Genomic DNA, 21192 nt, shown 5'->3' on the forward strand with positions numbered 1-21192 from the left:
TTTTTTTGGTTTATGTGCAGTTGTTTTTAATTCTCAAAGTCTATATATTCATGAAGATTCTTCCCCTTAGTGACTAAGGCTAACTAGGATTTCAGCTATTTTAGGTTGAATAATGCAGTCTTCTCAGGTTTGTTCCCTGTGCCTCTTTGGCAGCCAGTACTTTTCTTCATTTTACTTGAACGTCCCCGTGCCTTGGGAGATGAGAAGTTGGTGATACTCAGGGGAGTGAATCAGAAATGCAGCAGAACATGAGTGAAAGTGGACAGTTTTATACAATTGAAATAACCACGTGGAAACACATGAAAGTATTCTCAGGACCCTGTCTTTTTTAAATGAGAAGTGCATGTTAGACTTGTCATTGGACAACGAAAGACCTGTTGTTTGATGTTGTCAGTGCTGCAGGTGTTTACCATTGCACAGGTTGTGTATTCGAGATTCCAGTAGAGCCTTTTCTGGCCCTGAATGCTCGAGGTGGTCCTGTGCCTCCTCTAAGAGCACTGAATTAACAACTGAAAACTTCTCCAGCCAGTGTCTTTGATTAGTGCTTTTAAAAGGGACTCTGTTTCTTTATTAATTTATATATCTCTGTGTGTGAAATGTCACAGTGAGATTTCTGAAACTGATTGAATTGGGGTCTTCTGTCCATTTTATCCTGATTTAAGACTTGAGTTTCTATACTTACTTAATAATCCCTTAAAAATCTTGATTTCTGCCGGGCGGTGGTGGCGCACGCCTTTAATCCCAGCACTCGGGAGGCAGAGGCAGGCGGATCTCTGTGAGTTCCAGGCCAGCCTGGGCTACCAAGTGAGTTCCAGGAAAGGCACAAAGCTACACAGAGAAACCCTGTCTCGAAAAACCAAAAAAAAAAAAAAAAAAAAAAATCTTGATTTCTGTTCTAGGAAGTGTGCTCCTTCTGAAATTGTACTCCACCAGTACTTCTCAGCCAAGGATTCATGCTAGTAGACTGTACTTTAAGTCTGTATACTAGGTAGAATGATCAGTCAAGGTTTTATTCTAAAAATTACTTATTTTTATGTGTATGGATATTTTGCTGGTATATAAGTCTGTGCACCATTTACATGCCTTGGTGCCCTTGAAGACCAGAAGGATACCTGGTACTTGAGTTACAAACAATTGTGAGGTAACATGTGGTTTCTGGGAATCAAATCCAGGTCCTCTGAAAGAGTAGTCAGTACTTTTAACCTCTAAGCTATCTCTCTAGCCCTCTTAAGGTTTATGGTTTACCCTTACTTTTAAATGTGTGTGTGTGTGTGTGTGTGTGTGTGTGTGTGTGTGTGTGTGTGTGTTGGTATATACCAGGAAGCCAGAGGTGTTGGATCCCCTGAATCTGGAATTAGAAGTAGTTGTGAGCACCCCCTGATACAGAAGCTGGGGGCTGAATGTGGGTCCTCTGCTGAGCCATCACAGTAATACAGATTTTCAGTTTAAAGTCTTCATAGTAAAGTAGTATGTGGTATTAGGTATATCTGAAGCTTTAACTTCGGAAATTTTTTTTTAGCATGATAAAGAAGACTCAGTTTGGTTTAGATGTGTGTTTTTAAAGTTGATTTTAAAAAATAGTGTGCTTGGGTGGAGAAATGGCTCATAGGTTAAAGAGCACTGGCTGCTTTTCCAGAGGACTGAGGTTGCTTTCCCAGTACCCATGGGACAGTTCACAACCATCTCTAACTCCAGTTCTAAAGGATCTAATGCCCTTCCTGGTTTCCATGGTAACCAGACATGCATACAAGCAAAATACTTACTATTGTATGTATTACATACAATAATAAAATCTTTAAAATTAAAATAAAAAGACTGTGGAAAACTTATTATTTTTTCTCTATTACTTTCAGCTCCATTTACCTCTTAATTCTCCTTTGCCTGGAAGTGAATTGACCAAGGAACCTTTTCGTTGGGATCAGAGACTCTTTGCTTTAGTACTGCGGTTGCCTGGCACCATGTCAGTAGAATCAGAACAGTTGACAGGTGTGCCTTTGGATGATTCTGCTATCACACCAATGTGTGAAGTGACAGGAGGTAAGCTTTTTAAAACAATTTATCTGAATGGGTTAGAATGTCCATTTCAAAATTTGCATGTTTATTTTTGTCAAAAAGCATTGACAGACCTGTAGTTTTAAAATTGCATGTGTTGATGATGAGCTGTGGTCTTAACAAGTCAATAATTGTAGTTATTGTTAGATTTTAGGAATGTTAATTTTTATACTTATGTAGCAAATGGTGGTATTTGAAGTTAAGTTGTCTACAGTGATTACCAATGATCTAGCTGGCATGGAGGTGCACACACCTTTAATCCCAACACTGAGGAGGCATAAGCAGGTGCATCTGTGAGTTCCCAACTAGCAAGGGCTGGCTGCATAGTGATTCCCTGTCTCAGAATAGAAATGTTGTGGACAGCCATTAATTAATGGATTAGAAAATATAAACAAGTTATACTCTTAATGTGAAATAAAATTGTTAAAGATTTTATAGAAATTAGAGAAAATGAATAAATCAATCACTTTATAAACAAAATTCTGTTAATCTGAAATTAGCTGAAGAGAAAAAGCAACTTTTTCTGTCCTTACAAACTGAGTCTTATTCTATGTAATATTCCTCTTATGATTATTGTTTAGGTCAAATCTCTTCTCTTATAATGTTTGATAATTTCTACCAAAGCATAAAAGTCTCTAGAATCGGTCATTTTAACTGGGTGAAAATGAAGTGTATTATTGCACAAGTTAAGAGGTTGGCTTATTTTCAGTTATTTAAAAAAAAGTTTGGCCTTATTAAGTATAATAAACCTGAAGTCAATGTGAGCATCTGAGTAAAACAATAAGGAGTCAAAAGAGATTTTATGAGTTAGGCCAAAGGGACAAAGGAAGGTACTTATTAAATCTAGAAAAATCTGTAAGTGATTTTTCATAAAATGCCTTTATCTTTTGAGTAATATGTGTTGGATGCTTTTAATTTGCTATCATCCCCAAACCTCCTCCCAGTGTGCACAAGTGACTGAGAGCCCTGTAGCTCATCTCTTCAACTCAAGACAAATGGAGCACCTTGGGAATCATCCTTGGTTCTCTGGCATCAGAGTACCTCCTGCCACCTCCAAATCTGGCAACCTAGATAGACCAAAGTATAATGGTCCCTTACTGGTCCTGCTGCTTTCCTTTTCCACTGTACAAAACTATCTCATTGAAAAGCTGATCTGAGCCAGGCAGCGCATGTGCACACGCGCCTTTATTCCTAGCACTTGGGAGGCAGAGGCAGGCAGGTCTTTAAGAAGGCTGGGGGTTGGTGATTTAGCTCATTGGTAGAGTGCTTGCAGGCCCTGGGTTCGGTCCTCAGCTCCAGAAAAAAAAAAAAAAAAAAAGAAGTCTGACCTCCTGCCTTGTAAAATGGCTTTCCATATTTGGCAAATAAACACTACTTATTATGACCTGGAAGACACTTAGTCAATATTATGTTGTGTCTCCACCGCTCCCCCAAGCCTGTCTCTCTAAATCAAGCACTTCTCCCCATGTAAGCTCACAGTATATGCTGCCAAATGCATGCGGTATGTCCTTTTTTGTACTACATTTTCTCTTTCCAGATCTTCTTGTGGTTCATTTTATTTTTCAGGTTCCTGGTTCAAGTGTAACCTTCTCAGAAGAAACTTAGCAAAAAATACTCATTGTCAACCCTCTTACTCCTATCTATATGTTAAAATAAATATAAATAGTTAAAATCTGCAGTAACTGCCAGGAGACCAGTTGAATAATTATCATCGCCTCTATACTTAGCATTTGTTTTAGGGATAATAACTTTTGTTAAGCAAGAAGAAGAGTTTTGGAGGATTTTATTACTGCTAGATGTTGTGTGTATGTATGTCTGTTAAAGATAAATTATATTGGCTAACAGTTGGCAATAACAGCACTTTATAAAGGTAGATAGGTACTTGACTTTTTTTCCCTTCGTGATTTGCTCAGTTCAGGGTTTCTCTATGTTCCATATACCTATAGTTAGAAGAAAATACTTATATACTCACCTACAATGAGATTGTTGGTTGGGAATAATTTTTTGCTTATTCTTCCTTAAAATTGGGAAATACCTACCTTTACATTGAATTTCTATTAATGTTGTCAGAAACCCTACTGTAGTTCTTCCAGGGAGTGGACTTCTTACAACTAACTAATTTGCTTCATTCTCTTTATCTCAGGCCGCTCATACTCTGTGTGTTCTCCAAGAATGCTTAATCAGTGTCTGGAGTCCTTGGTGCAGAAAGTGCAAAGTGGGGTGGTAATAAACTTTGAAAAGGCAGGACCAGATCCTTCCCCTGTAGAAGGTATGGCTGTATTTTTCTTGGTCACTTCCCCAGTGTGTGTGTGTGTGTGTGTGTGTGTGTGTGTGTGTGTGTGTGTGTGTGTGTGTGGTGTTGGCATTGAGATCAACAAGGCAAGGTCAGTTGGGTGTGGTGGGGCACACATTAAATTCAAGCATCTGGGAGGCAGAGGTAGGTAGATCTCTGAGTTCAAGGCCAGTAAGACAGCCAGGGCTGCCTAGAAAGATCCTATCTCAAAATAAAATGTAGAGATTAACAAGCCAGTTGTCAAGGGTACACAATTGCTGTAGGTACAGAAAGGAAGAGAGTAAGAATAGCAGTATAAACTGGTGGTTTAGGAGCTTCACCTTTATAATGAAGATTGTTGTCTGGGGTTTTAGAGAACCAAACAGCCTTTTATAGATAGAGCAAACTCATAGTTCCATCTTACTTGTAGGTCATTGACTTTAGTATATTCACTTTTCCTATGCTTGGTAATGCTTTGTTAACCTGAGATTCTTATTCAGTTCCTTAGCTACTGTTGCTTTAAACATAAGGACGTAATGGTTTGTATGAGCACCAAAATGAGGAGCCAGCCTTTGCTGTTGAGGTTGGTTCTTTTAAAAATCCTGCTCTGTTCCACCTGACTTTATTCTTGCCCATAAACTATAACAGCCAGTGGATCTGAGGGCTTACATAGATCCCATGGCAGTTGTCCATAGCATCAGAATTAGAATGCACCAGTGGCACTTTGCAAAGGTAATTGGCTATAGGATGATTGAGAGAAGAGAAAGGCCATGGGATGAGTTACGGAAACACTCAGAGGTGACACAGGGACAGACCAGATGACAGGAAGACTATAGTGAATCATTGTATCAAGTTTATATAACAAGAAATTTTCAAGGTTATTAGAATGTATTTTCTTTACAGTTATTTTAATGTTTGGTTTAGGCCTAAGTCTAAACTGAGTAAAATGTTTATTGAATTATTGAAGAGAATTTTGTTTTGCTAGAATTATTCTAGATTGAAGGTAATTTAACTAGTTTTTCTTACGCCTTGGTTAGCCTTTAATTCTAAGATTGTTTTGCCTCTTAACTGTGTGTGTGGTGCATTAAATCCAGGGTACTATCCATGATAGATAAGTGATCCACCAATAGCAACACTTAGATGCTATTTACTGTGTGCCTGGTACTGTTTGACAGTGGATATTCAGGGACAAGGAATGCAAAGTGAGTGCTTGCTTTTATCATCTGGCAGGGAAAAGCATGTAATTTATTAAACCCACTATGAAGTTTGTTTTACACATTCCAATTGGGTAAACAAAAGGTAAAACCTTTGGGCTGGCGAATTCACATTTGAAATGGGCAGATTTTACTAGCTAGTGAACTGCAGTCCAGTTTAATTGTTAAGCAGTTATGGTATTCTTCTACTTAAGAAATAGAGGAAAGTTCATAAATCAACAGACACTAGAATGTTTTTTATTGAGTATTATTAGATGTAATTTAATTTTGGCTTTTGTCACCTAATGTTGTGTTTTCTTGTTCTAATGTCTTTGCTATAGATGGGCAGCCAGATATATCAAGACCTTTTGGATCTCAGCCTTGGCATAGCTGTCACAAACTCATATATGTCAGACCAAATCCTAAAACCGGGGTTCCTATAGGCCACTGGCCGGTTCCAGAGTCTTTTTGGCCAGATCAGAATTCTCCAACACTAGTAAGTACCAGAGAGACCATGACTACCTGATGAAAACCATTTAGATGATAATAAACCCAGATGACTTTGTTTTGTGGAGCTCCTTGTTTTTGAGAGAAGGTCCTGCTACGCAGCTCAGGCTTTCTTGAGCTAACTGTAGCACAGGCTGGCTTGAAGCATAATGTGATTTTAAGTCCCATTCTTAAAGTCCTGGCTTACTTAAAGAAATTAGACATATATATATATGTCCTGATATATATATATATATATATATCAGGAAAAAGGTATCTTGTTTCTTTTGGAATTTAATACTATCTTACCTTTTTGTTATTGATATTTGAATACTGAATTGTAATGTTGTAAGATTTCTTTATTTGGATTTTTGTTTGTTTTTTGTTTTGTTTTGTTTTTTGAGGCAGGGTTTCTTTGTGTGGCCCTGGCCGTCCTAGAACTAGCTCTGTAGACCAGGATGGCCTCGAACTCACAGAAATCAGTCTGCATCTGCCTCCTGAGTGCTGGGATTAAAGGTGTGCGCCACCACTGTCTTTGCATGGATTTTAATTGTAATGTAGCATGAGGATTTATCCTTGGGTTCAATTTAAATTTAAACGAAGGCTTAGAATACCTGTGATAATTTACCCGCAGTCTTTGAGGTCATAGTCTTAGAAATTCAATGATCTCTTACTTGTATACTTTTAGTTGTGTTCAGTGTTGTAACTTGGGAGTTTAGCTTGTAGGAATTTTTCTGGTTTTGCCCACGTGAATTGTTTTATGAATGTTGATGGTTGCTGAGTGATCATGATACATTATCAGTATTCTTTATGGTAGAATAAATTTAAAATCATAATTGTTGGTTGTCATAATTAATAATTATTATAAATTTTATATGATAATTTATACAATAAATTTAAAATAATTAAAAATAAAAATATCTGTTCAGACTTGTTTAACCTACAATTTTTTGAGATTAGTTTTTTTGTTTGTGTTTTTGTTTAGTTTTGTTTTGTTTTTTGTAGTGTCTAGGGCATGACAGTTACTCATTGATATTACTCTTAGAAGATAGGTTGAATTTCAGAGATTTTTGAGCAAGCAGCTATTATTCATGAATATGCTTTTTTTGTTTTTTACTTTGAGATATGAACCTCTATATGTATTAATAAGGTCTTTAACTGTAGTACATGAAAGTAAGAGTTTATTAAGTTTCATTGAATTATCTTGTTTATTTTTTCTTTTCTTCATTGAATGTATTTAATTTTTTGGTTTGCTCTTATAAACAAGCTTTCCATTTCCTTGGTGATTTTTACTTTTTTTTCCAGAACTTTTTTTTTAAACTCTCATACTTTTATGAAATATCTTCTTGGTTATTAATGCTATCATTAATGACTATAATATCTGTAGTATTTCATGGAAAGTGAAAAAAATGGAAGTTAAAAAAAAGAACAAGGTGCATTTAGAGGAGTGGGGGAGTTAGCTGGACTAATACTGGTTAAATAAATCAAACTACTTTTGGCTTAAAATACAAGATTAGGGAATGTGAGCTTTTCCTAGCCAGAGTGGCATTTGAAGTTGTTGTTAAGGGGTCACCACTTCAGGAAAGTAACTTGGTTTTTATTTGGAGCAAATTAGGAGGTAAGTTGGAAGGGCAGGTAGGTTACTTGCTGGGCTAGTAATACGGTTCATTTAAGAGATAGTTGTTGTTTTTAACTAAAATGATGAAAGAGAATGATAAGAAATAATCCTAGAAAGAGCTCTTTAAAATTTGTTAGTTGAAGGCTATTAGCAGGGGAATGACATTTCTACAAATTACTATTTTAAATAAGTATTGTTACTGAAGTTAAAAGTGATTCCTCATTTACTGTGGGCCTCTGGATCATGGCTTTTGTCTTCCAAGATTGTTTTGGGAATTAAATGGAAATACATAAGAGAATTTTCTGTACCTAATTTTAGAAGATTTTCATCTTGGAAAAGGAAAGAGGAATTTTTAAGACTGGCCTAAAAGATGGTAGTCAAACTGTTGAAATATTTTAAACCTTCATTTAAAGTTAAATATTTGAGTAAAATATCCCCCACCTCCTGAAAATACGTTTAAACAAAATGCAACAAGGCAAAAATACATTTACCATCTTGAACATTACTGGTCTGTGGGTGGATTCTCAGACATGTGTACTGGAGAGCACAGTTCACTGACTGCAGTGGGGGGCAGAGCAGAATAACAAGAAATGGGATCTGCTTGTTGTATGTTTGGAGTACATATTGGGAAGAGTTACTAGAAAAGTCTCCCAGAGTTTGGTTCTTGGCAGCTTACTCATTCTCTAAAATTTAGTTTTAAAAGAGAAAATAATGAAGGAGTCAAACACAGGGGCATGAAAAATAATGACCTATTCGTTCAGCTGCATGTGGGTAGCACGGCTGGAGCATGGAGTCGATCTGTAGGTCATGACTGAGGACTGAGACTAAAGCAGTGAGGCTTTTATTTGTGGAATTAAAGGAGCCTCGGGTCCATCCGTGTCTCCCCATCCCCCCCCCCCTTTTGGTGATTGACTGCTACTTTTACTGCATTATTTTAGGTAGTGAACTACATAAAATGACAACAGGGTTATTGGAGTGGGCTAACTAGTCAGGGAGACTAGTTAAAAAGTAATTGTGATAGTCTAATTCGAGAAACTGAAGATTTGAACTAAAGTGGTAAGAAAGATTAGTTGTTAAAGTTGGGGATTTGATATTGTCAAAAAAGAAGATGGCAGCAGCTAGCATTGTTTGTTCTGGTAGGTTCCTTAGAATTGCAGTTATTTTATCTAAGTCTTTTTGAAAGGGAAGATGATGAGGTTACTAGAAGAGGACTTGTGGTTTGGAGAGAACTAGATTAGATATAATGTATCTGAAGGCTGTGTAAGTCAGGATATGTCTAGTAGACAACTGTAGACATAAGAGAAATGAGATGATTTCGATCCTTTAAGGTGGACTTGGGAGCCACCAAAGTATAGGTAGTTCTGAAGCCAGCTGAGTCCTTTCTGGCAATGCAATCTCAAATTCGAGCTTATATATTTTTCCTAACTGGTGAGGTATTTATGAAGGGGACTATATTTAGAGATAAAGAAATGAGTATCGGGGTTAGGGATTTAGCTCAGTGGTAGAGTGCTTGCCTAGCAAGCACAAGGCCCTGGGTTAAATCCTCAACTCTGGGAAAAAAAAAAAATGAGTATCATGTCTTTTTTAAACGTTGTGTTTTTTATGTCTCTAGGACAGGGACCTTTAAAATAAGGTGTTAGTTATCTTTAGGAATGAATATACCAAAGGAATAATCTGCCAGAGGAATCCATTGGGGAATGCAGAAAGAAATAAAACTTAGAGATAAGGTTTATGTCTTTTATTATATATACATTTTATTATGTCTATCTCTATATCAGTAGTTTGTAAATAGTGTCTGAATATTATATACTCAGAAATTAATCAAGAAATAGGATTAGAGTGGAAGTTACTATTCTGTATAAGTAATTGATTGCTACAAATGAAGATTTGGACATTTCTTTCTTGGATATAAAAGTAGTGAATGTCTTTTAATTCTAAATTAGTTAAATGCTTTTTATTCTAAATTTTGCATTTATGATATATTTGATTTTTAACAAATTGATTTTTATTTTACAGATTTTGATGATTTTTTTTTCTTGGGGATGTTACATAATTTAAACATTAATTAGTTTGTTTCTTTTTTACCAGCTTAGTGGTATTTCTAGTAAATTAAACTTACAAAACTGAGGAAGTAAACTTTGACAAGAGAAATGTACTTAAGATGTGTTGATTTCTGGCATTTTGTATAAATAGTAATTAGATTTTCCCCTCTAGCCACCTCGTACATCTCATCCTGTAGTGAAGTTTTCATGTACAGACTGTGAGCCAATGGTTATTGACAAACTGCCTTTTGACAAATATGAGTTGGAACCTTCACCACTGACTCAGTTTATTCTAGAAAGGAAATCTCCTCAAACATGTTGGCAGGTAAGCTGAAAAACTACAGTGAACAAAGTTTAAGGCAAGATGTTTCTTTTTTTTTTGTTTTTTTTTTTTTTTGTTTTTTGGTTTTTGGTTTTTCGAGACAGGGTTTCTCTGTGTAGCTTTGCGCCTTTCCTGGGACTCACTTGGTAGCCCAGGCTGGCCTCGAACTCACAGAGATCCGCCTGGCTCTGACTCCCAAGTGCTGGGATTAAAGGCGTGCGCCACCACCGCCCGGCTAAGATGTTTCTTTTTTCTCTCTTTTTTTTTTTGCGCTGTGTCTTATAAAGCTAAACTGGGGGACTAGAGAGATGGGCCAGTCAGTAACGTATTTGCTGTAAGAGCACAGAGACCTGGTAATCCAGATTTTGGATTCTCAGTGCCTGTGTAAAAGGCCAGGTGCAAAAGCTCATCTTCACATTGGGGAGGAGACCTGGGATTCCTTGGCTAGATGGCTGGCCGAAATGGTGAGCTCTAGAGTTAGTAAAAGACTATGTCTCAAAGAATAAAACAGAACAATTGAGGAAGACACCCAGGGTCACCCTCTGGCTTCCACACATACCTGCACATACATGTACACACAAGCTAAACTGAATGAATCCATGGTTTGCATAGCATTCACTGCAGGTGAATTTATTGAATGTGGATTTTAACCTTTCTTCTTAAACAGGTATATGTGAGCAATAGTGCAAAGTATAATGAACTTGGTCATCCCTTTGGTTACTTGAAAGCTAGTACAGCACTGAACTGTGTCAACTTATTTGTGATGCCTTACAATTACCCAGTCCTCCTTCCTCTCTTAGGTAAGTCATTCTTGTCATGTGCTCTTACATAATGCTAAGGAATGGCCCTCCCTTCTTAGCTCTGGAAATTAATGAGAATGCTAAATGTACTTAAGGGCATTTTAATTATAACCTGCTTGTGTTTGTGATAAATTGGAAGTCAGTGTGAAATCCTTATATTTTACAGAGGTACTCTACTATATCTAAAAGTTTGAAAATTAAATTTTCTAACTTTCTACAAGTAAGATTTCTTACAAATGATACTTTCTAGTGTAGGCTTTCTGCTTTTAATGCATAAAGCATGCTATATTCATTCATCAATATATGAGTACATGTTCTAAGAATTTATCCAACTTTTCATTTGGAAAACAGTTTTGTGTGTGTATGTGCATGTAGGTCACAAGCGACAGGTCATCCTTGGGCATTATTATTTAAGGAGCCATCCATTGAGTGGTTGTTGGGTTGTTTAAATTGATAGTTACTTTTGTGTAAAAACATGTGGTCCTGTGTGCATATGTTCCATGGGGCCACAGGACCACTTGTGAGACTTTGTTCTCTTCTTTGACCATGTGGGTGCTGAGGATCGAACTTGGGTTGTTAGGCTTTGTTGCAGGCACTTATTTGAGCCATCTTACCAGCCCAGAAAGTTCCTTTTTTTTTTTTTGGTTTTTTAAGACAGGGTTTCTCTGTGTAGCCTTGGCGCCTTTCCTGGAACTCACTCTGTAGACCAGGCTGGCCTTGAACTCAGAGATCCACCTGGCTCTGCCTCCTGTGTTCTGGGATTAAAAGCATGTGCCATCACCGCCCAGCAACCAGAAAATCCTTTTATAATGAAGGAATTTGTTCTGACCTGAGAAAGCCCAGTGTTTGTTTTCAGGTTCAATCTGGCTGTCATTTTTGAAGAGTGCTGAGAAACATTCCCTCCACAAAACATCAGATTGAAAAGTTGTAGTGAGGGGAGCTGGAGAGATGGCTCAGCAGTTAAGAGCATTGTCTGTTCTTCCAGAGGTCCTGAGTTCAATTCCCAGCAACCACATGGTGGCTCACAACCATCTATAATGAGATCCTATGCCCTCTTCTGGCCCTCAGGGACACATGCAGACAGAATACGCTATACATAATAAATAAATAAATCTTTAAAAGAAAAAGGTGTAGTGAGGATATTAGTGGGTATTTTTTTGTATGAACTATTGTACATACTTGGTTTTTTTCTAACAGGATATAAAATTTCTTTTTTCCTTGTGTATTTTTTTGATATTACTTCATTAATGTGTATTTTTTAGACCAAAATTAACACCGTTTCACCTTAAAATTGAATTACAAACAAAAACCCTTAGAGCTAGGTTTCCTGCTCTTAATTTTGTTAATATTTTCTGTTGTTGCTGCCTCCGCAGTAACAAAGCAAACTTGAGAGGAGCTTTGACTAGATCTACCCAGTGAATGATGATACCCTGCTGTTTACTCTTCCCAGATGACTTGTTCAAAGTGCACAAAGCCAAGCCAACACTGAAGTGGAGACAGTCATTTGAAAGTTATTTGAAGACAATGCCTCCCTACTATCTTGGGGTAAGAATAACATTGTTAAAATAGACCTTGATGCTTATAGCTTTTTGTCAGTTTTATAACCTTTTACCCATCACTGTAAATGACATGAAAATGGAATGTACAGATGACATATTATGAGTGTAATAATAGTGGTTGTGAAAATACGTGAATACTGTATAGCCATGGCCAGGTACTGTCCTGGAGTGATGTGTATGTTAATGGTGTTTGGTCCTTAAAGTCACTCTGTGAGGTAGAAATGACTTATTTCTGCTTCACAGATGAAGGTCAGGAACTAAAAGTAAAGTGGTCCATTCCTAGCTCTGGTTTCTACTTTGATGCAAGAATTTTCCATCTCTGTCTAGAACTAATCTTCGAGGCAGCCCCAGGTAGCATCAAAAGATTAACAAAAGTTTAGTTGCTTTGAAAGTCTAGCACAGGGTACTTGTCCTGTTAGAGAGTAAGAAGGAAGGGACTTACAGATAATCTTGACTCAGTTATCTTTCATAGCAATCTTTAAGACTTAGCCAGAGCTTTATGAGTATTACATATGAGCTCTGGGATCTGATTTCAGGAGACAACAGAGCTTATGCACTTTCCATGCCATAGATTGTCTTCCTTTTTCTGGCTGTGTCTTATCCACATATATTAGACATGTTTACTGGTGATAGTTTATTGTATAAAGTGACTCTGAATTAGCACCTCCTTACTGTTAAATTTTTTACTGTTACATATTTGTTTTAAAGTTTTTATTCTGCTTATTCTCCTGTTTCTTTTCCCTCTTCAGAGCTTAATTTCTATTTTAGCTCAGCTAATGATGGTAATAGTGAGGGTTGACTGTCACTTGTTTACTGTATGCCAAATGCTTTTATAAGGCTGGCATTCCATGTATTACCTCACTAATTCCAGGACAACTTGATCAAGATAGATGTTACTGTCCTCCTTCTGAAGTGAGAGCTAAAGGAGGAGAGGGTGTCTCAGTGTACTATCCCCCCTCCCCCACCCTGGTGTGTCTGCTCCTGTCTTCCACAGGAGTATCTCCCCATGGTACTGAGCATTTCAGGACTTCATTCTTACTGCCCTGGAATGGATTATTATGCTTCCAATTCATGTTAATTATCTTAAATTGCTTTTCATGCTACTGATAAACTGTATTATGTTTCTTTTAAGGCAAAGAACGCAGTTTGGGGTGAGAAATTTTAAAAAGTCAGCTGTATAGAACATTTTTAACAAACTTGACATTGAATGTTGTTTTCTTTTTCTTTTCTATAGCCTCTGAAGAAAGCTGTTAGAATGATGGGCGCACCTAATCTAATAGCAGACAGTATGGAGTATGGACTCAGTTACAGTGTCATTTCATACCTCAAAAAATTGAGTCAGCAGGTAATGTCAGAAAGTGGAAGTGAGCATTAAGAATTTGACTGATAGCTAGCTGGGCAGTGATGGTGTACACCTTTCATTCCAGCTCTCAGGGGGCAGAGGCAAGCAGATCTCTCTGTGAGTTTGAGGCCAGCCTGGTCTACAAAATGAGTTCCAGGATAGCCAGGGCTGTTACATAGAGCTGTTACCCTGTATTGAAGAACAATCAAAAAACCAAAACCAAACAAACAAAGAAAAGAATTTGACTGATAGCTAAGATGGTTAATAGCCTAGAAACTCTTTCTTGATGGCTGTCTTCTTTATTGCTGTGGTGCTGGGATCAAACCCAGGGTTTCTCACATGGTAGTCAAGCACTTTGCCACTGAGCTAATATCCTTGGCCAACACTTTCTTCCTTTCATTTTAAGGCAAGCTAATCTACACCAGACTAGAATTTGGTAGTCCTGTTGCTTCAGGCTCTTGAGTAGCTAAGATGGCAAGTGTACTACCACATCAAAGCTAACAGACTACAAGCAAGTTCTTGCTGGTTCTAAATTTTTAATAATTCTCATTTATGAATATGGCTTAACTTCTATGTATAATTATTGGGGATTTTTTTTTTTTTGAGAATTTATTTTAGAAAGATCTTTCCCTTAGGAAAAAAAATTAACATTTTATTTTGCTTTGTGTTTTAAAACCTGTATTTTTTGGAATTATTTCTTTGGAACTGTTTGTAAAACCATGGGATTTTATTATTCTAGCTATAAGTTCTATTAATAGATACTGTGACTATCAAGCAGTAGGCAGTTCCGTCCAAATTGTGACTGTCTTTTAAAAAAATTTTTCTAGTACTTTAGACACCTCTCTGAAACTTAAAAGGAATCAAAATGTGGCTCAAGTCTGCATCAGTGTTTGCCATATCTGTACATGTGTAGTTATGTGCTAAATACATTGTCTTCAAGCAATTTGTTATCTTATTTCCTATTGCTTCTGAATTGGGAATGTTCTCTTCTATGAAACATTTATGCATCATGGTTTCTGTGTGATGAATATTAATAAATAAAATAACTTGAAGGAATGTTTGGCTTGCTGCAAAAGGTTAGAGTTGTGGGGGTTGGTTGGTTTGTTTTGGTTTGATAAAGGGTTTTTCTGTATAGCTCTGGCTGACCTCGAGCTCACTCTGTAGAATGGGCTGTCCTCAAATTTAGAGATCTACCTGCCTCTGCCTCCTGAGTGCTGGGATTAAAGGCCTGCACCACCTCTACCTGGTTGAATTTTAATTATTTTAACTGATAAGGTATTATTTAAGGGATGTTTGGTTTACCTAGTACTCAATGTAAACTATGATTACTTGAGACTTTTAATTTTTTAAATGCAATAAATTTATGGAAGGGCATATTCACTAGTATCTGATTTATAAACTTAGATTGTACTGATGCTTCTTGTTTCTCTTTATTTTAGGCCAAAATTGAATCTGATAGAGTCATCGGATCTGTGGGCAAAAAAGTAGTGCAGGAAACTGGAATTAAAGTCCGAAGCCGGTCACATGGATTGTCAATGGCACATCGGAAAGGTTTTCAACAAATGCTGCAGGGAATTTCAGAGGATGTTCCCCACAGGCTGCTAGATCTTAATATGAAGGAGTACACTGGGTTCCAGGTTGCTTTACTAAATAAGGTAACAGTCAGCTTAACACTGCTATAGTTGTGTTCTGTTCTTTATAGAGCAAGTCACAGTTGACATTACTAACATTCAATGTGTCCAAGCTTCAAGAGGTCCTTTTATATGGCTGCAGAATGATCCTCATTGTATTATCACTGAACCATTGAGTTTTGGAATTCAAACAGAAATTGTGTTGATTGATGAGTAGTAAGCTTATTTGTATTATAGATGAAAACAAAGGCTTAAAGATTGCTAAAAATTATAGAGCTGGTGTTAGAATTCACTTACACTGAAGACCTTAAAATGCTTTATACTCATTATTAAAACTATTTACATTTCAGCAGCCTTTTTGTAGACAATAGCCAAGCTGATTCTAGCATTTATATGGAAATATAAAGGGTCTGGAATAGCTGAGCCAATTTTGGAATAGTAATAAAGTTAGAGGACTGAATACGTGATTTAGATCTGAAAAACCATAGTGATTATATCGAGATGATTGGATGTGGTTAAATACACAGAGGAGAGGTCGAATGGAATAGACTAGAAGCGGGTTGTCACACAGTCATTTAACAGAGGTGCTATGATAATCAAACTGGAAAACTTTGTACAGTGCTACAACAATGGATATTCCTGTACAAAATTAACTAGACCATCGCCTCACATTATTTGAAGTAATCATGGTCATAAATAGAAGAATTAAACCTTATGATTACAGAAGAAAAAAAAGTCTCCATGATGTTTTCAGCTAATGAAGATTTTTGTAATACAACATAAAAAACAAAATTGCAAACCCAAAATATTGGTAAATTGAACTTTTTAAGAAATTAAGTATCTTGCTCTTCAGTGAACTGTTGTATTGTAACAAGATGTAGTTGAATGGTTGAGTGATAGCCTAGCATCTGAGAGTCCCTATTTCCACCCTCAGTACTATATACTTTAAAGAAAGAAGAAAAAAAGAACCAAAATAGGCAAGGTACAGGTTAGAAAGAAACACATAACATCTGATAAAAGACTGGTATCAAAATAACTGACATCCAACTCGCTAACAAAAATTGAATATCCCAGTAAAAATAACCAAAATAACACAATCAAGAAACACGAACAGCACATAGAAAGGTAAATAGCCTTGTTAGCTATCAGGAATGCAAATTAAAGCATAATGTGATATTCATAGTTACTGAAGTGTCTAGTGTTGGTTCAGACACAGAAGAATTGGAACGCTCATAATGAGTGAAGGAAGGCTAAAGAGATAGATAGCTAAGCATTTAAGAGCAATTGCTGCCATTCCAGAGGACCTGAGTTTGATTCTCAGCACCCTCGCCATCGCTCACATCTATAACTGTAGTACCAGGGGATCTTGAGGCACTGCTCATACATAGTACACCATGTGGGCAAAACACTCACACACATAAAAATAAACTAATTAAAAATAAACAAATAAGTGGCTGAATAGCTTGTGGTTTCTTAAGAGGTAATATAAATATTTGTTACAGTTAGCAATTCTCACTTGTGTCAAGACAAATGAAAATACTTATCTACATAAAATATGTGTGCTGAATTTTTATAGCCACGTTATTTATTGTAGCCAAAAACATCCATGTTGTTTTTTAAAAGATAAAACAAAATGAAATAGTGTTGTAGAATAAAAAGAAAAGTGAAGTAAAAGAAGCCAGATATGAAAACTTAGGTATTGGAAGATTCCGCACATAAGATGGAATGAATATTGGTAGGCTGAAAGCTACTCATAGGGGATTAGAAATAGGAATTGATAATAAACAGGGCTAGGGAACTTTCCAGACCATGAAAGCGCTCTAAAGCTAGGTTGTGATAATATCACCCAACTATAAACTCATACACTTACTCATCAGGTCACATGTTGAGATGTCAAAATGGTTTTTAGAAACCCTTCCAGTGTGTAAATAAGGAGTTTTGTTAAGTGATTTGCTTCTTTTACCCAGAACATACTAAAAAGCCCTTAAAGTTAAAGGTGCGTTTGAAATTAGTTTGTTGAGCTTACCATAAAATTTCTATCATTTGGCCCAAAACAGTGTGTTTAAGATGGCATCGTGTGTCTGTTTTCTTTTTTCCTTTTAAAGCTACCTAGTTAACATACATATTTTATATTTTATTTCTGGTCCTATGCTTCAGGCTAAGAGATTGTATACCCTTTTAAGTTCTGTTTAGAAATATTTTATCCTTGAATGTGTTTATATAGGATTTGAAGCCTCAGACCTTTAGAAATGCTTATGATATACCAAGACGGAATCTTCTGGATCATTTAACAAGAATGAGATCTAATCTTTTAAAGAGCACCCGAAAATTTCTTAAAGGCCAGGATGAAGGTTAGAGTATGATTTTAAATATTTCTGTTCGTAAAATAACTTTTCTTTATAATTCGTAAGGGAATGCTAACATGAATTTTACAGGCTAATAGTCTCATTGTTAATTCAAACAAGTGACGTAAAAGGAGAGAATTGTTCACACACACACACATACACACACACACACACACACACACACACACACACACACACACACAATTACAAATTAAAAAAAAAACTTTTTTTTAAAAAGGGTGATTCATCCCTTATTTTCTATCTTCCTTCTTTCTGTCACTATTAACCATAAATTCTCTTAACAGTTTCTTTCATTTTTAGCCTTCAGAAACATGGATCCATGTAGTCATTTTCTTGCACTATTTTAGTGTCTCTGATAGTTTGACTCTGGGTGGCCATTTCATGGCATATTTTGCTACTTCTTTGCTGTATCTATGTCATCTACTGGAAATCACATCATTAACCTTTGCTGTGACTTAAGTGTTCTCAATGCAGGTTTATATTCGTGCGATAATTCCACTCTGCTATTTTTTTTTTTTTAACAAATGCTACTATATTTTGCCTAGAAGATAAAATTAGTACTTTAAATTTTCTTTTGGAGAATTAAAGACTGTTATATTTTTAATTTCTCCATACTAACTTCCAGTACGTTGTAACACGAGATGAGTGTAATTATTAGTGAGAGTAACTTTTATTGTTGATATATTCTCTTTGAAAAGATCAAGTACACAGTGTACCTATAGCACAAATGGGGAATTACCAGGAATACCTCAAGCAAGTACCTTCTCCTCTGAGAGAGCTTGATCCTGATCAGCCTCGAAGGTTGCATACATTTGGCAATCCCTTCAAACTGGATAAAAAGGTAATTCTGAAATGTTCTATGATATAACTTCTTTGTGGTAGCTGTTGCCAATTTAGCTAAAGTTATTTTCTGGGTAGAGTATCTTATTAAGGTGTCAATTGACTAAATTAAAGAATTGAGATTAGTTGTACCACTTAAAAAGCTGTATAGAGGGACTGGGTAGATGACTCAGTGGGCTAAGGACTTGCCATGCAAGCCTGAAGAACTGAGTTTAGATCCCCAGAACCCATATAAAAGCCATACACCATAGAACTCATTTGTAATTCCCGCACTTCTGGCAAGTTGGGAGTTAGAGACAGGTGACTCCCAGAAGCTAGTGGGCCAGCTAACCTACACACACAGTGACTAACAAGAGACCATGTCTTAAACAAGGTGGAAGGTGAAAACTGATACCTGAGTTTGAAACCCCTGACTTTCATATGTCTAGTATGGCATGCCCATATCCATGCTGACATGAATGCATGCACCTCTGCTTAAATGGCATGGACATTCAAGAAAAGGATGTTTTCTTTTTTGGTATAGAGTAGAAAAGTAGATAGATACCAGAGGCTGCTGGAAGAAGGAGGAGATAATAATTAAGGGGTACTAAGTCTCAGCTTGAGGACTACATAAGTTATAGTGATCTGTTGACAATATTGTAATCCCAATTAGTAGTAATAATGATGTGTTATGTATTTCAAAATTGCTAAAAGAACATATTTTTCACTCCCTTACCCCATTATACTTGAGTTGGTAAGATAATGGCTGTGTTAACTTGATATTGTTTAAGTTCTTTTTTTTTGATTTTTTGAGAAAGGGTTTCTCTGTATAACAGTCCTGGCTGTCCTGGAAGTTGCTTTGTAGATTAGACTGGCCTTGAATTCACAGAGATCAGCCTGCCTCTGTCTCCCAAGTGCTAAGGCGCACTCCACTACTGCCAAGCTTAAGATCTTATTTTTTATTTTCATGTATGTGGGAGCCTGTGAGTTATTCTCCACATGTGTGCTGGAGTTTTGGAGACTAGAAGAGGGTGCTGGGTCACCTGGAATTGGATCTGTAGGTGTTTATGGGCTGTCACATGGGTGTTGGAAACAAAATCTAGTTAAGAGCAATAAGTGCTCTTAGCTTTTGATCCCACAATTAAGTCTTTAAAATATAGTGTGTGTTCATGCTCATGTCATGGCACATGTGTGGAAGTCAGAGGACAAATTTTTGTGAAGTCGTTTCTCTGGTTCTTCCACTTTTCTATGGGTTCTGGGCTCTGAACTTGGGTCTCCAGGACTGTGAAGCAAAGCACCTTTACCTGCTATTCTACCTTGCCAGCCCTTGATTAACCCTTTCTACACTGTTTGTGTAAATCAAGCCAGCACATTATATGCTATAAATGTGTAGTTATCCATCAGTTAAAATAAGTGGTGGCCATTACATTTTAAAAATTGTGTATAAGTCTAAGCATTTTATATCTATTAATAGGGTATGATGATAGATGAAGCAGATGAATTTGTGGCTGGACCTCAAAATAAACACAAACGGCCTGGAGAGCCAAGCATGCAAGGGATCCCGAAGAGGCGCCGGTGTGCCTCTCCACTCTTGAGAGGCCGGCGGCAGAGCCCTGCTGTGAACAGTCACATCGGAGGGAAAGGACCACCAGCACCCATGACTCAAGCACAGCCAGGTCTTATTAAACCCCTTCCTCTGCATAAAGGTAGCACTTCGGGGCTTTCAAATACTACTTGCTATTGTGGGGTTCCTAAGGGAAGAGATTTTTAATAATAGAAACAGAAAAAGATTGTTCAGCAGAGTCCAGTGAGTATTATTTATTGTGAATTGGTATGTAGTAGCGTTTGGGTGTCTTATAACATGTATTCATACTTTATATATTCATACTTTATTGTATTATATGTCATGCTCTAAAATGACATTAGTAAATCTTAAGTACTTCACAAATGATTTTAGAAGGAGTATTGTCACTACCAGCGAAAATACACTTTTCAGTTTAGTAAAACCCAACAACTATTAAATGCATATTATACTGTGCTACAGATGTGGGCAAGGCAGTAGTGATCTCTGTCCTCACAGTAAGTAAGGAAGTCATATTCAATCAATTCCAAGTGTGACAAATGTTAGAGCATTTGACACGAAGAATTAATTTCCTGAGAAATTATGTTTGCGGATGGGTGTAAATTGAAGCTTTAGCTGATGAGTCTAAAGAGAGTATGCATAAAAATACATAAAGAGAAAGGTATTAAGGAGACCCAAAAGAATCCCATTATAGTACTGATATTGGGCATATTTAGTAAGAAGAGAATGCAGAGATACTCAGTCCAAATCATGGGTGGCCTTATTAAAAGGACAGTGAGAAACGATTGAAAGGTATGAAAGAGGTGGTAACCTGGTTAATTAGGATTTAATAATTATATTTTAATATAACATGGGATATCAACAGGGAGAGTGTATATGTGGGAATATAGAAAGCTTAATAAATCAATGTTTTTATTAATTATACAGAGTGACCTCACTGGCTTAAATAACATCTTAAATGGAGAGAAACCCAATATTATATACCATTTGATGGGGTTCTGCAATATTTCCTTATAAATACTCTTAACCCTTCTCCCCTACCCTTTATTGAATATCAGGATGATCAAGCTTCTAGATCTAATAATTCCACAGGAAATAAAAGACAGAA

General features: G+C 36.6%; 1 protein-coding gene across 5 annotated transcripts in view; it reads left to right on the forward strand.

Annotated features, from left to right (window-relative positions):
* Nucleotides 1-21192, forward strand: part of Ints6 (integrator complex subunit 6) — a 79400-nt gene that overhangs the window by 51329 nt on the left and 6879 nt on the right. For 3 of the 5 annotated variants that reach the window (XM_059273509.1, XM_059273510.1, XM_059273511.1), the window contains 11 exons: nt 1854-2037; nt 4196-4321; nt 5859-6013; nt 9836-9988; nt 10653-10785; nt 12236-12330; nt 13579-13689; nt 15126-15341; nt 17542-17668; nt 18382-18524; nt 19977-20208. In XM_059273509.1, the coding sequence (XP_059129492.1) occupies nt 1854-2037; nt 4196-4321; nt 5859-6013; nt 9836-9988; nt 10653-10785; nt 12236-12330; nt 13579-13689; nt 15126-15341; nt 17542-17668; nt 18382-18524; nt 19977-20208 (1675 nt within the window). The remainder of the gene's footprint in view (nt 1-1853; nt 2038-4195; nt 4322-5858; nt 6014-9835; nt 9989-10652; nt 10786-12235; nt 12331-13578; nt 13690-15125; nt 15342-17541; nt 17669-18381; nt 18525-19976; nt 20209-21192) is intronic. The other 2 variants (XM_059273512.1, XM_059273507.1) reach the window with 1 other exon arrangement.

This window comes from Peromyscus eremicus, chromosome 9, assembly GCF_949786415.1.
Source record: "Peromyscus eremicus chromosome 9, PerEre_H2_v1, whole genome shotgun sequence".
Classification (NCBI taxonomy): domain Eukaryota; kingdom Metazoa; phylum Chordata; class Mammalia; order Rodentia; family Cricetidae; genus Peromyscus; species Peromyscus eremicus.